We start from the raw sequence: 14173 nt of genomic DNA, 5'->3' as shown, positions 1-14173 counted from the left end.
TCTGCCTCAACTCTCCTCTTAAGTGAGCAGCTGTGATCCCATCATCACAACAGCATTCACATGTGACGGGACGTTTCTCACCCAGGTGAGAAACCAGCACCTAAAGGATGTGTTCACACATGTTGAGGGGCCCGAGGACTGAAGCCCGCAGCATTTAACAGGCGGTACTCTCGGGGACAGCAACCTCTTTCCCTCTGCTCACTCCCCCACCTGCATCTCAATTATGAGCAAGTGCTTTTCAGTGAGTTCAGAAACACGGAAGGCGTTGACGGTTTTAAAGGCGGGGCTTCCATGCTGTGTCTCTGCCGGGCAGTGGCTGGAGCACACTGGGAAGCAGGAAGGTGGCCCACTGCAGTCATGGGCTAGGCCATAGGAGAAGCTTGGAGGAACACAGGCAGAGCTGAGGCTGTGGGTTGCTACACAGCTGAAATCCTGGACAGGAGAGGGGTGGGACCAAACTGATGCCAGGAGGAGAAAAGGGACAACGAGGGTCACTAGCAAAGGTGGCTATGAGGAAAGAGCAGGGAAGGTTCCGCCCCCGTGTGGTGATTTGAGTGAGGATGGCTCATCTATTTGAGAGCTTGGTTAGCTGGACAGTTTAGGAAAAACTAGGAGGTGTGGCCTTGTTGGCGGAAGTGTGTCACTGGGGTTGGCTTTGAGACTTCAAAAGCCCATGTCAGGCCCAACTTGTTTCTGTCTCTGTATGTCTCTGTCATTCTCTGGGTCTGTCTTTATCCCTGTCCCTCCCCTCTTTGCCTACAACATGCAGGTTCCGTGTGAGTGCTCAGCTACTGCTGCAGCAGCATGCCCATCTTTCTGCTGCCAGGCTCCCTAACCTGACAGCCATGATTAACCCTCTGACGCTGTAAGCAAGCCAATCCAGCTCATTTTATGAGTTCTTTGGTCATGGTGTCTCTTCAAAGCAACGGAACAGTCAGACAGACACTAAGGAAGAGGGAACGGGGACAGGATGCTGCCCAGGCACAGCTTCTTGGAGGCTCACCAGTGACCACAGCACAGCAGACTCACAGGGAAGCAGTCCCTGACTATGTACCCACAGCACCCGACAGGGGCTCAATTCCCACAAATGGCAGGGCCTTCCCTTTGCCTAGCAGGACATAATCATCCCTCATGGGTGGGGAGAAGCCTGGTCTTGGTTCAGCCTGAGTGCAAAGCTTCTGAAGGCCATGTCTCATCCATCCTTCAGTGAGCACTCTGTGAGACTCCAGGATGGTACCCAGCAGGCACAGAGAAGGACTACCATCCTACTGAGTCCAGATGAGGCCATCACTGATGATCACGTGGTACTGAACGGCAGACAGGACAGCAGTACAGCCACACCTCGCTGGGTGCCTTATTTCCAGTGACAGAAACTACACTGGGGGATTCAACTCCGCAAATACAGCTTTTCTGGTTCATCTACATGAGCTCTCACAGCCGATAAGACACATCACTTCCGGGTAGTTCTTTATAACCCAGGCTGCCATGAACTCATTATGCTATCTGAGGCTGGCCTTTAATTTCCGGTCCTCCTGCCTCCACTTCCCAAATGCTGGAATCTTAGGCATATGCTACCACACTTTATGCAATGCTAGGGGGTTTGTTTTGTTTTGTTTTTAGTTCTTAGTACTATTGGCAGGCTTATAGTTTTATTTACGTCTTTTATCTTTTGTGGGAGAAGGGGTGAGACCATTTGCAGGCTTAGAACCTGCGATCCTACCCCAGCCTCTCCAGAGCTGAAATTATAGGTGCACCGCGGCATCCAGCCACGGTTAAGTGATAAGAAATCACTGCCCTGGACCTCACGTTTTCTAAGAAGGCACCATAGCTAACCAACGTAGCAGTGGCTTCCAAGTCCACACTGGGGATTTACAGAAACAGTGTGAAGACAGAGGACTTCATCCTCATGCACTGCTCACAGGAGGCCTGCTCCTGAGTCTATTCCAGAGATCACAAAAAGCTTGACTATGCCAAGACCTACCTGAGAAAAGCAGCCACAGCCTTCCACGCAAAGACTCGGGGATCCCCATGGCCACCAGCTTCCGGATCTTCTCAGTGCGAAACATACACACGGTCCTGCCGTACTCCACAAAGTGGTCGTTCCACAGACTGATTTTTATCTGCTCCCGGGACTGGAAAGGGAAACATCTGTGAACGGGCCAGGCAGCCCATCCGCACACAGCACTGGTCTAATAGTCTCTGTTTATCAGGGACTGACAGGAAGAGCAGCGGTAACTGTTCGCACAGCAAAACATGGCTGTGCCTCTGCTGGGCATAAAGGACGCCGGACAAGTAACACAGAGCGCCGGACCCTCGGGGGCCTCGTGCAACATCTGTGCAAACAAGACGCAAGGTTCATAGTAGGAACTGGTCCATCCAAGGCCTAGAGCAGCTCAAACTGGACGGGAGAGAGGGGTACGGTGGAGAACTGGGGTAAGGCTTTGGGGCACTGATGCAGGGCCAACTGCTAAAACACCACTCGACCCCAGCGACGGAGGGGAGTGAAAGGCACCTGATGGGCCCTGTATTTCCTGACAGACAAAGGGAAAACTGAAACTTGACCCAAAAAAATTACCTTCAAGAATGTAACAAGTTTTATATAAGTGTTTTGCCTACACACACCACATACATGTCTGGTGCCCACAGAGGTCAGAAGAGTGTGTTGGCTCCCCCGGAACCAGAGGTAGGGATGGTTCTGAACCACCATGGGAACTCGGCGGAAAAACAAGCATTTTAACCACTGAGCCACCTCTCCAGCCCCCATTCTCATCATCAGAAATAAGGGAGACACTATTTCTCTAAAAGTCCTATGAAACTATCCACATGTCAGCGACATTAGGACCTTTTATGATTACTCGTAATAATTGCTAATGATGTGAGTAATATGTCCATAGTCTAGCATTCCCCTTCATTTAGACAAGAAATGACTGAACAGACTGTGTAAAGCAACTGAGAAGATCAGTGTGGACTGTAAAACGCTGACAACTGACCCAGGATCTTGCGTGGCTGGGAAGCAGCCTGGCCGATAATAGCACCAGAGGCCACACCCCTGGGCCTGTGGCTGCAGCGAGGCTTCCCACCTACCGCCCAGAGTCCAGTTTCTAGCTCTACTCACTACATGACTTCTGCCTCAGATATTTCCATGTTAAAAAAGAACAACTATACAGGAAACAAGAATAGGGGCCGAGGAAACGGATCAGTGGGTGCGGAGGGCTTGTTCTGCAAGCCTGGGTACACAGTTTCAATCCAGCACCCAAGAAAAACCCAGTGATTTCAGTGTTGGAGGAAGGGTAGAGACAGGGTCTCGGGAGCTTGATGCTCTGCCAGTCTGGCCAAAATGCAAACTTCAGGTTCAGTAAGGGGCAAAGAAAACAATGTAAGAAGCACATGCAGACTAACAAAAGAAAGGCTCATTGCACACCTGGAACCCCACAGGGGCAGTACTGCCAGCTGTGCCACACAGAGAAGGGCCAGCTCCCACTGCCTTTCAGGCCCTTCACTTGGTGCCCAGGACAAAAAGAGGTAAGAGAAGTGAGGTTGGAAGCTCACCAGCTGCCTAGGCCAAACCACTCCCAAGACCCTGTGTTGTAGGGACTCAGTCAACAGCTTCTGGGGTACTGGTCCACTGGGTGTGGTCTGAGGTGCTCTGTGTGCACTGGTGAGTGCAGAGAGGAGCATGCTCGCTCTCTTGGGAGGCCAGAGCAGAAGCAAGCAAGTTCACATCTCCCTGTAGCGGAGCAGCGGGGCGCTGCGGTTTCCACCCTGTCCGGTGTCCAGTGAGTCTGTGTGCTTCCTTTGAATCCCATTTCCTTTGTAGCCCCACAATGACAGTTCTGTGACTCTCACAGTGCCTCTCACATTAACCCTATGGAGCTGGAAGCAGACAGCTGGGCAACCCCCATCCCGGAGGCATCTCACTTACCAGGCGGGAGTCAGGACTCTGACCACCCGACTGCTGGAAGACAGTCAGGGGCTCAGGGTGTGGCAGTGGGCTCTTTTCCTTCTCTCTCTCTTCGCCATTTTGAGAAGATACCATTTCAAGATCCCCAAACTTGTCACTGCACATGCTTGTTGAATAAAAGACAGATGAAGTCTGCAAGGCAAAGAGTGTGAGAATAGACAGTATTGCGTACTCTTGAAAAATAAAAAATGGGGGCTGGGGAACACCTGCAGCACAAGCATGGGGACCAGAGTTTGGATATCTGGAACTCAGATTTATTGCTGGGTAAGTGTGGCAGCTGAAGACGGAGACAGGGGATCCCGGGGCAAGCTGGCTAGTGAGACTAGCCATATCCGTGCACTCTGAGTTTGACTGAGAGAGCCTGCTTCAATGAATAGGAGGAAAAATGATCGGGATGATTCCTCCATATACCCATGCACACATACGTGCATACCATACACTTACATGATACACAACACGCACATGAAAATTTAAAGATAAACCAAAAGGCGTTTTCTAATGGAAGTCATAGCTAATGATGCCCTGGCCAACCCATCTCTCCAATCTTAGGATGACAAATCATCTCTCTTAACAGATCACAGCCACCTGAGTATTAGTTCCTATAACTTTGAAAATGGGGTGATACCTGCTTCAAAGTGCCTGCAAAGTGCCCCCCCCCCACTTATGGGGTTCACATGACTCCCCTGACCCGCAGAGGGAGGTGTCACATCAACTCCACCCCAGGGCAGGACGTAGACACAGTCAACTCTCCAACATACAGGTTTCCCCCATCAGTCCTCCTAACCCAGGCACCCACTCAGGACACCAGGGCATCAGAGGTGACGTCACACTGACTCATGGTCCTCACACCCACGGGGCCCATCTTCCGAGGCACTCCTCTTAGAGACCATGGCACTGGAGGTCACAGCCGGCCAGCGCTGTAAAGGCTCCTACCATGTCATTGTCACTTGGGGAGCTGTCATAGTGCACGGGGTGGTTGGCGTGGACCTGCTTCAGTCTCACCAGGAGGCCCTCTACCAGGTTCTCTCTGTCCTTGAGCTCGATGAACTGGAAGGCCATCTTGCTGCGGATGCTGACAATGATGGGGTTGGGCAGCAGGCTCGTGTCCTCCATCTTCTCAATACTCACTACCTGGAGCAGAGATGGCACACAAGGTACATCAAGAAAGGATCACACCCTTACGCAATATCCCAAGGCAGAAGGCTAAATCACTTGCAAGAAGAACTCTTGAGCAAAGGCCAGAAAGTGGGCTAGGCACAATACCCAACATCACCACTGGGGGCAGCAGCAGTCCAAGATTCTAGCCACAGGTTAAGTGGCTAAGTAAACTGGTTTGTACAGATAATGAAGGATTAATGAGCCTCCAAAAGGAAATGCCAATGCATGCTATGATATAGATGAAACCTTAGGGTGTTAACGCTATCTGGAAGACACCACTCATAAAAAGATAGATATTGGAGCTGGAGAGATGGTTCAGCAGTTAAGAGCATGTGCTGGTCTTGCAGAGGACCCTAGTTTGGTTCCTAGCACCTGTATCAGGTGGTTCACAACGGCCTGTGATTCCAGCTCCAGGGCAGCTAATGCTCTCTTTTGGCCTTGTGGCTGAATGCAAGCAGGCTCATGTGTGCACGTGTGCGCACACGCACACTTTAAAGTGAAAAAAAAACCCAAAAACTAAAAGGGATAAATGCTGTAGGATTCCATTTATTCAACTATCTCGGATGGTCAAATTCACAAGGGGAGGGAGGGAGGGAGGGAGACCGAGAGGGGCACCAGTATCTTAGAGGGACAAAGTTTTAAACTGGGGAGATGAAGAAGTGCTGGAGACGATGGTGGAGCTGGTTGTGTGACGGTATAAACGTCGTGGTACCACTCAAATGCACCGCTAACAGTGGTCAAGAGGGTAAGCTACGTTATGCATAGCTCACTAGGAAAAAAAGCAGATGCGACATGTTCTGGATTTCTCTTTGAAGATAGGGCTCACTATGTAGCCTTAGCTGGCCTGGAACTCACTGTGTAAACCAGGCTGGGCCTTGCACTCACAGAAATCTTCCCGTCCCTGCCTCCGGAGAGCTAGGCCCACACCTGACCTGGCTTTCTTGGCTGACTGTTCAGAACAAACACGCCAACTGCAGAAGAACAACATGGAGGCCAGAGGCCACCGGGAGAACCATGCAAGGACACACACACAGGCACCAGACTGCAGAGGTTCCCACGTGTCGGGGTCTTGGTGCTGTCATGGCTGGGGTGCCTGAAGCCAAAGGACTGAGCTGTTCACATCTGGACATAAACTACAGTGGTCTCTGATCTCCAGTAAGGTTTATATAACTTTACAGTATGAAGCGACCCAACTCGCACTTAACTTTAAATTTTTAGCTGAAGTTCTACGTAAGTACACATAAGCCAAGGGATTTGCCATTTGGTTCCTGAAGGTGACACTTCTGATAGACAACTTATAGGTTGCTTCTTTCTTGGGGAGGGGGCTAAATGGGGAGAATGCATTTCTAGGAGCTCTTGGGAAAGCTTTAATTACTGGCATGCACTAAATTTAACGGTAGCTCCATCAATGAGGAGGAGGTTAGACTACTCTTTACCCAGCCCTTCTGGGCAAATTTCAGGCTGCTAGAACACCACCAGAAAGAACCACAGCCACGCAAGTAACCAGAGCCACGCCAGTAACGGGCAGTTCAGGTCCTGCTCCTCAGAAAGCCAGAGGTCCGTCTCTAGGCAACAGAGCCCTGAACTGTGGCCCCAGGGCCCCTCACAGCAGCATCTTAGATGCTGAGGTTTCATACGGTTTCAGCGTGACCCCAAAGGTTCACTAGTTGAAGCTCAGACCCCAAGAAGTAGTGTTAAGAGGAAGTGGCGCAATTAAGAGGTAAGGCCTAGCTGATGTACTTGGGTCACTAGGGGGCATTTCCCTCAGAAAGGATTCACACAGTTTTCATGAGACCCCAGTTAGTTATCACGAAGTAGGTCACTGCGAACAGCAACAGGATGGCCATTGCTCTCTGTCTCACCATGGCATGTCTCCAGCCACTGTATCACCATTTTGGGCCCAAACACAGCACCAGACTCTTAGGCGCTAACCTCCTTCTCTACAAGTTTATCTGGCCTTGAGTATTTTGTTTGAGCAACATAAAGCAGATTCAAACACTTGGGATTCAAATGACACAGGGTACTTCAGGAGCACAAAGCAAGGTAGCAGGGGTGAGCCCCTGGCTCTACCTCTCTCAGTGGGAGCACAACATTACAGCAGCCATCCTCCCGGCTGGCAAAGCAGATGTAGCTGTCAGAGGTGAACATCCGCCCCGCCGTGTGGCAGCGGCTGAAGGGTGTCCAGAGGGAACAGTCTACCACAGCGTGCAGCCTCTCCTTCCTTGGCAGCCTGAAGAAAGCCCGGAAGAACTCATTCTGTGCTCTGGCCTCCAGGTCCCTGGGGAGAGAATGAGGGGAGTGAACGTGAGCTCACAGAGAAAACCTCGACACCCACTGGCCAGCCTGACAGTAAGGACGTGCAGACAGCTGCTGTGTCCCCTGAGCCTCAGTGCTCCATGTTCATAGCCAACCCTCGGAGCAAACACTGCAAGCAGAACACACTGAGTCCACACAGAAATTAATGCCTGAGCTCGTGGATAAGGATAAACATTCCCAGGGGCGGGACAGAAGGCCTGGAGGGTAAAAAGCACTGGCTGCTCTTCCAGAGGACTCAGGTTCCATTCCTAGCACCCACATGGTGTTTCACACATTCTAATTCTAGTTCCAGGGAGATCCAAACCACGCCCACAAGCACATACAGGTAAACAGACATGCATGCAGGCAAAGTACATACACAAAATAAATGTTTAAAAAGAAATAAGCATGCATTGCTGGTTTGGTTTGGGTAAGAATGACCATAAAAATTTAAGTATTGGGGCTGGAGAGATGGCTCAGAGGTTAAGAGCACTGACTATTCTTCTAGAGGACCCTGGTTCAATTCCCAGCGCCCACAGGGCATCTCACGATTGTCTGTAATTTTAGTTTTAGGGGACCTGACTCCCTCACACAGACATACATGCCAATGTACATAAAATAAATTATATAAAAAAGAATTTAAGCATCAGAAAGTCCGATTTCTCTACGCGTTGGCCAGGATGTGGGGAATCAGCCCTCACACACTGCTGGTGGGCAGGTAAAATGACATGTTCGTGTAGGAAACCAGCCTTGCAGCTTAAAGGAGACTCACCGTTGATCTAGAACTTCTACTCCTGGGGTACACAAGCAAGAGACACGTGTACCTGCTAACAAGTCACATGGTGATGGTAACCAAAAGGTGACCCAAATATCCATCAAGTGAAGAATAAATAAGCTGTGGCACCTGTCCTTTAATGGGATATCTGCTACTCAGCCACAGACAGGAGGAGGGTCCCTGATGCACACGGCAAGGAGGATGAAGCTCAAATACACTGAGTGTGGGCAGACACAGACTATTGCTTGAGTCGGGGCACATGCTGACAGATCCTTACATCTGGGGGCCAGCCATTACTCCAGCACAGCTACGGTGACAACAGGGACCTGTGTAGTAAGAGCTGGCTCCATGCGAGGAATGTCATCAGCCCACCGTGTCAGGCTGTCCCAGGCACTTGCCTCTCCGATGAAAGGACTCAAGAGTGACATAGGGAAAGCCCTAATGTCATAGATGGACCAGTGGACAGCAGTGTGGCAGGGGCTTTGAGGAGAGGATAGGCCAGCATGGCAGAGTAAGGGGCCCTTCTTAGAGGAAGAGGGAGGTGCTGTACCACATGACTGACGGACAGTCTGTAGCATCGTCTTACAAATTTAGGCTCTTTCTGATTCCTAGCTGGTGTCAGGGAAGGAGGGAGCCGTGAGCCTGAGGCCTGAGTGCAGAATCAGCTGTGAGGACAAGAGGCGCTAGAATCTAGAACAACAAACCATCTAGTGGGAGGGCTTGACAGAAAGTTAGCACGGGGCCTCCCAATGCTTCCTCTATAGAAAGGCCAGCGGACAGCAGTCATGAAGAACATGCAGGATACCACAGCGAGCCCAGGTCTGCAGCCGCTGAAGAAGCACCCCAGGAGCAGCAGACTCAGTTCAGAAGGCTCTAGAGCTAGACTCCACGGACACCTGTATCAAACTTAGGTTTCATTCCTAAAGCTTCTGGAACATAGAAACTTAAGAAACCCCAAAACTTACAGGCAAAAAATAGATTGCTTTCTCTCCAAATCCAGAATTTGTTTAGTTCAAACTAAATCCATCCCTCCTAGATCAGAGCAATGTTCCAGAACCAGTTTTTTTTTTTTCCTTTCTTTTCTCCCATCAATCTTCTAGAACAACTTACAGAAGAATTCCACCTGGGGCTCACAGTCCAACCCCCACTCCCTCTGCCACTGTGCTCAGGCTGAGTGACAGGCTAGGCCAGCCTGGCTATTTCTTAGCTTGCACTGGTAGCTCTCTAGTCACGCCCAGTACAGAACACCTGACTGACCGTGACTCGCCATCTGGGTCATGTGGGTCCTATGCTCTCAGCTTGCCTCACCAGGGACTCTTCACTTCAGGGACTCTCCCTGGGTCTTTGGGAAATGCAAGAATCAGCAACACAGGAACAGGCTGAAAGGGCAGATACGGTTTCTCCTCAATGCCTCAGTCCACATGTAAAAGTCCCTTCTTAAATTTGCATTCACTCAAAACATAACCAGAATTGTCAAGGCCAGAGCCTGAGTTCCCAGAGCCCAAAAACCTTAGTTCAGCCTCCCATCCTGACACACCAACTAAGAAACAAGCGGTGTGGAAAAGCAGAGGAAGATTATTCAATGTGGCCACACTGCAAAGAGGAGTAGATAAAGGGGTGCAGCAACCCCAAGCCCATCTTCTGAGTATTAACATAAGCTTATGAGTTAAGGAGAGGGAAGTCTAGGACAGGTTTGCACAAATACACAGTCCTGGTCTAGGCGTGGTCCTGCTGATTACTGCCTCGGTTCCTGTCCTGCAGGGAGCTCTGAAGGAATCACTGTTGCTTGAGGGGACAAGGGGGTTGTCAGGACATGGTTACCGCTAGTCCAGAGAGCGCCCTCAGTCCTGTGGGTAACACCCGCATTGTGGAGTGCAGCCTCTACCGTGTGAGGCTACACTGTTCCTGGACTCTAAAGTTCAGAATAACAACCCATCTCTGTGCCTTCAAAGTGGAGAAAAAAAAATGAAGGTCTGTATCAGGCTCTCCTCCAGCATGGTCACCATGGGGGTCCCTTCGCTTTGGCAGAAGTGGCTTCTGAGAGCCTCTGGCAATCATCCACACTGGCCCCAAGAGAGCAGATCAGGCAACATAGGACCCAGAGGTCTCTGCTCTCCAGGAAAAGCTGCCTGCTGTGTGTTCTTCTAGCTGTGCTGCCCCGGAGAAACCCAGAGCTGACCAGCAGACAATCTCAGAGCAGCCCAGTCTGTGGGGTAGAAGATGCCTCTTCTGTGACGGCTAACCTTGTGTGTTAAGTTTAAATTACTGTGCTTAAGAGATCTATAAAACAGAAATGCCTCTGACCCCGTGGTTCTCAACATGGGTGTCAAACAACAGGGATCGCCCAAGACCACCGGAAAACAGACATTTATATTACAATTCACAACAGTTGCAAAATTATAGTTAAGTAGCAATGAAAATAGTTTTAAGGTCGAGGGTCACCACAGCATGAAGGACTATGTTAAAGGTCACAGCATTAGGAAGGTTGAGAACCACTGCTCTAACCTGTAAGCCCCACTCGCCCAAGGACGGGTAACTTCCTGAAACACTGGGGGCTATACATGTAAGATTAACAAGTCCCGTGTTTTCACTTCTGTGAACAAGCAGGGCTGCACTGACTGCCCAGGATGTGTGCTTGCTCACATGTAGGCAGGAAGTACGTCAGGATGTATGCTTGCCCCTGACTGGGTGAAGGCAGGAAGTCTGTAGTCTTGAGGGTTCTGCCTTTATAAGCCCATGACCAATGTAATTTAGCCACATGTTCTGGGAATCCCAGCTATGGGCCTGGCCAGTATTTAATAAAGCTTGCTTCAAATTTGGCTCAAGAATTGTGGTAGTTAGCCGGGCGGTGGTGGTGCACGCCTTTAATCCCAGCACTTGGGAGGCAGAGGCAGGCGGATGTTTGTGAGTTCGAGGCCAGCCTGGTCTACAAGAGCTAGCTCCAGGGCAGGCTCCAAAGCTACAGAGAAACCCTGTTTCGAAAAAACCAAAAAAAAAAAAAAAGAAGAATTGTGGTAGTGATCTTATTCTTGCCTGGTGGGGTTACCACTTTCCAGTCGTCTTCCTGTTCCCAGCATAGGGTCTGCTCTGATAGGATGGATGAGAAGTGGGCGGGGGCGTGGGCGGGGACTATGGAAGAGGAGCAGGAAACAGGATGGATGACTTTGTGGGGTAATGCCAAAAAGGTCTATAGAGGCAGGAGCTTGCCACTGAGGACACACTCTCCAGTAGCCACTGGGAAGGAAGTACTTCCCACGTGCAACTGACTGTATCCCGGTATTCAACCTGCCAGAGACCGAAAGAGGCCATGCCTCATTCCCCTCCAAACAAAATGGCTGGACATCGAACCAGATCCTAACTTTGGGATAAACACTCTGTATGGAAATTTCAGGATCAGCTTATTCCCGGCTCTCCCACCACCCGAACAGCATCCTCCTCCGCACCACCACAGCGTGCCTCCTGAGCCCTGAGATGATGTGCTGAGGAGCTCTGGTCCAGGTGAACCAAGCCTAGCAGTCAGCTTTCCTCTCTCCTCCATCGGATTGACGGAGGATGGCAAAGCACCATCCCTTCCTCCCACTCTCACAGCGCCTGCTTCTGTTCCAACCCGGGGACCCAAGTCTCAGTGGAATGACCATACGTCCAAGGTGACCTGACAGGCAATGGATACTCAGTATCCTTTGCCCCTAAAGGTCACCACTGGAAAGCTGTCATGTGGGAAGGGAAGTGAAAATGGATCAAGGAAAGAGCTGGAAGGGCATTCCAGCTTCTCTGGCTCTGAGTTGGGGAGACTGTTTTCCTAAACTTTAAAATCTGCCTGTAGGCAAGGTGCCAAGGAGCCTGAGTCATTACCTGTTTACACCCACAGGCCTGGTCTCCATGACAAAAGCTACTGATGGGCACGACCCCAAGGGCAGGCAACCAGAGCCTTTCACGTTAGAGAAAAGTCCCTTCCCAGGTAACTGGAGGTAGGGATGCAACTGGAGACCAGAACCCTGCCTAGGTCATGAGTCCCGGGACCCATGACGGGCCCTTGGACACTCAACTGCTGGCCAGGGTAGAATGTGGGGAGACTTGGGGACTCCCCGAATCCTGAGTGTGAAATGTGCACAGTTAACACTGCCACTTCTGAAACAGTTTGCTTTCTCCACCTTACACAGTCCAGGACCCCAGTCAGAAGGGCATCACTCAGTATCTTCCCACCTTAGCCTACCTCTTCGAGATGCCCCATAGGCATCTCAGAGGCTGTCTCCTAGGAAACTCTAGATTCTGTTCTGTCAACAACACTAACGCACACCCAGGGAGGCCGGCCAGCACGCACGACACTAACGCACACCCAGGGAGGCCGGCCAGCACGCACGACACTAACGCACACCCAGGGAGGCCGGCCAGCACACACAACCCTAATGCACACCCAGGGAGGCCGGCCAGCACACAAGACACTAATGCACACCCAGGGAGGCCGGCCAGCACACACAACCCTAATGCACACCCAGGGAGGCCGGCCAGCACACAAGACACTAATGCACACCCAGGGAGGCCGGCCAGCACACACAACCCTAATGCACACCCAGGGAGGCCGGCCAGCACACACAACCCTAATGCACACCCAGGGAGGCCGGCCAGCACACACAACACTAATGCACACCCAGGGAGGCCGGCCAGCACACAAGACACTAATGCACACCCAGGGAGGCCGGCCAGCACACACAACCCTAATGCACACCCAGGGAGGCCGGCCAGCACACACAACCCTAATGCACACCCAGGGAGGCCAGCCAGCACACACAACCCTAATGCACACCCAGGGAGGCCGGCCAGCACACACAACACTAACGCACACCCAGGGAGGCCGGCCAGCACACACGACACTAACGCACACCCAGGGAGGCCGGCCAGCACACACGACACTAACGCACACCCAGGGAGGCCGGCCAGCACACACAACACTAACGCACACCCAGGGAGGCCGGCCAGCACACACGACACTAACGCACACCCAGGGAGGCCGGCCAGCACACACAACACTAACGCACACCCAGGGAGGCCGGCCAGCACACACAACACTAACGCACACCCAGGGAGGCCGGCCAGCACACACAACACTAATGCACACCCAGGGAGGCCGGCCAGCACACACAACACTAACGCACACCCAGGGAGGCCGGCCAGCACACACAACCCTAATGCACACCCAGGGACGCCGGCCAGCACACACAACACTAACGCACACCCAGGGAGGCCGGCCAGCACACACAACACTAATGCACACCCAGGGAGGCCGGCCAGCACACACAACCCTAATGCACACCCAGGGAGGCCGGCCAGCACACACGACACTAACGCACACCCAGGGAGGCCGGCCAGCACACACGACACTAACGCACACCCATGGAGGCCGGCCAGCACACACAACCCTAACGCACACCCAGGGAGGCCGGCCAGCACACGTGTGGCTGCACACAGGACTCCTATGCCAAAGGAAATGTGACTACAGCTCACAGGCTTGCAGGTGTTTACACATGGACAGACAACAAGAGCAATGACCCAACACCCAGGGTCCTGTCATCATGGCTCTTCCATTTTGAAGAGATCTTTATACACTAAACTAAAAGGACTCCAACAGCAAACTACTACAGAGAAGCATGGCAGCACCAGGCTGTTTCTTTTCAAACCGAATCTCCTCAGATGGCTGTGAAGACTGAAGGGGAAGGGAGGTATGCAAGCACCTGGGTCTGGGCATCAGAAAACCAAAGAACAGAGTTCCCAGGGCCCATCACAAGGAAACTCTCCCATTATCAAAGATAACCCAAATCATGTGCAATTTCCTCCAAAAGGGCAGTGAGGTTTGGTGCCTTAATCCTAACATTCAGTCTAAAACAAATGCACACAGCAAGAAGGGATGGGAATTCTTCCCGAACACACTGTCGTTTGTGGAACACTCCCAAGACGCTCAGGGAATGCCTGTGTGAGAAATAAGGAAT

General features: G+C 51.6%; 1 protein-coding gene across 5 annotated transcripts in view; it reads right to left on the bottom strand.

Annotated features, from left to right (window-relative positions):
- Tbc1d8 (TBC1 domain family member 8) overlaps positions 1-14173 on the bottom strand; it is a 159731-nt gene that overhangs the window by 16313 nt on the left and 129245 nt on the right. For all 5 annotated transcript variants that reach the window (XM_075980363.1, XM_075980362.1, XM_075980361.1 and 2 more), the window contains exons 6-9: positions 7190-7397; positions 4895-5092; positions 3923-4093; positions 1982-2132 (exon numbers count right to left, since the gene is read on the bottom strand). In XM_075980363.1, the coding sequence (XP_075836478.1) occupies positions 1982-2132; positions 3923-4093; positions 4895-5092; positions 7190-7397 (728 nt within the window). The remainder of the gene's footprint in view (positions 1-1981; positions 2133-3922; positions 4094-4894; positions 5093-7189; positions 7398-14173) is intronic.

This window comes from Microtus pennsylvanicus, chromosome 7 (genome assembly GCF_037038515.1).
Source record: "Microtus pennsylvanicus isolate mMicPen1 chromosome 7, mMicPen1.hap1, whole genome shotgun sequence".
In the NCBI taxonomy this organism is placed as follows: Eukaryota; Metazoa; Chordata; class Mammalia; order Rodentia; family Cricetidae; genus Microtus; species Microtus pennsylvanicus.
Note: the sequence above shows the minus strand (reverse complement) of the source record. Positions and strands in the feature narration are given on the sequence as shown.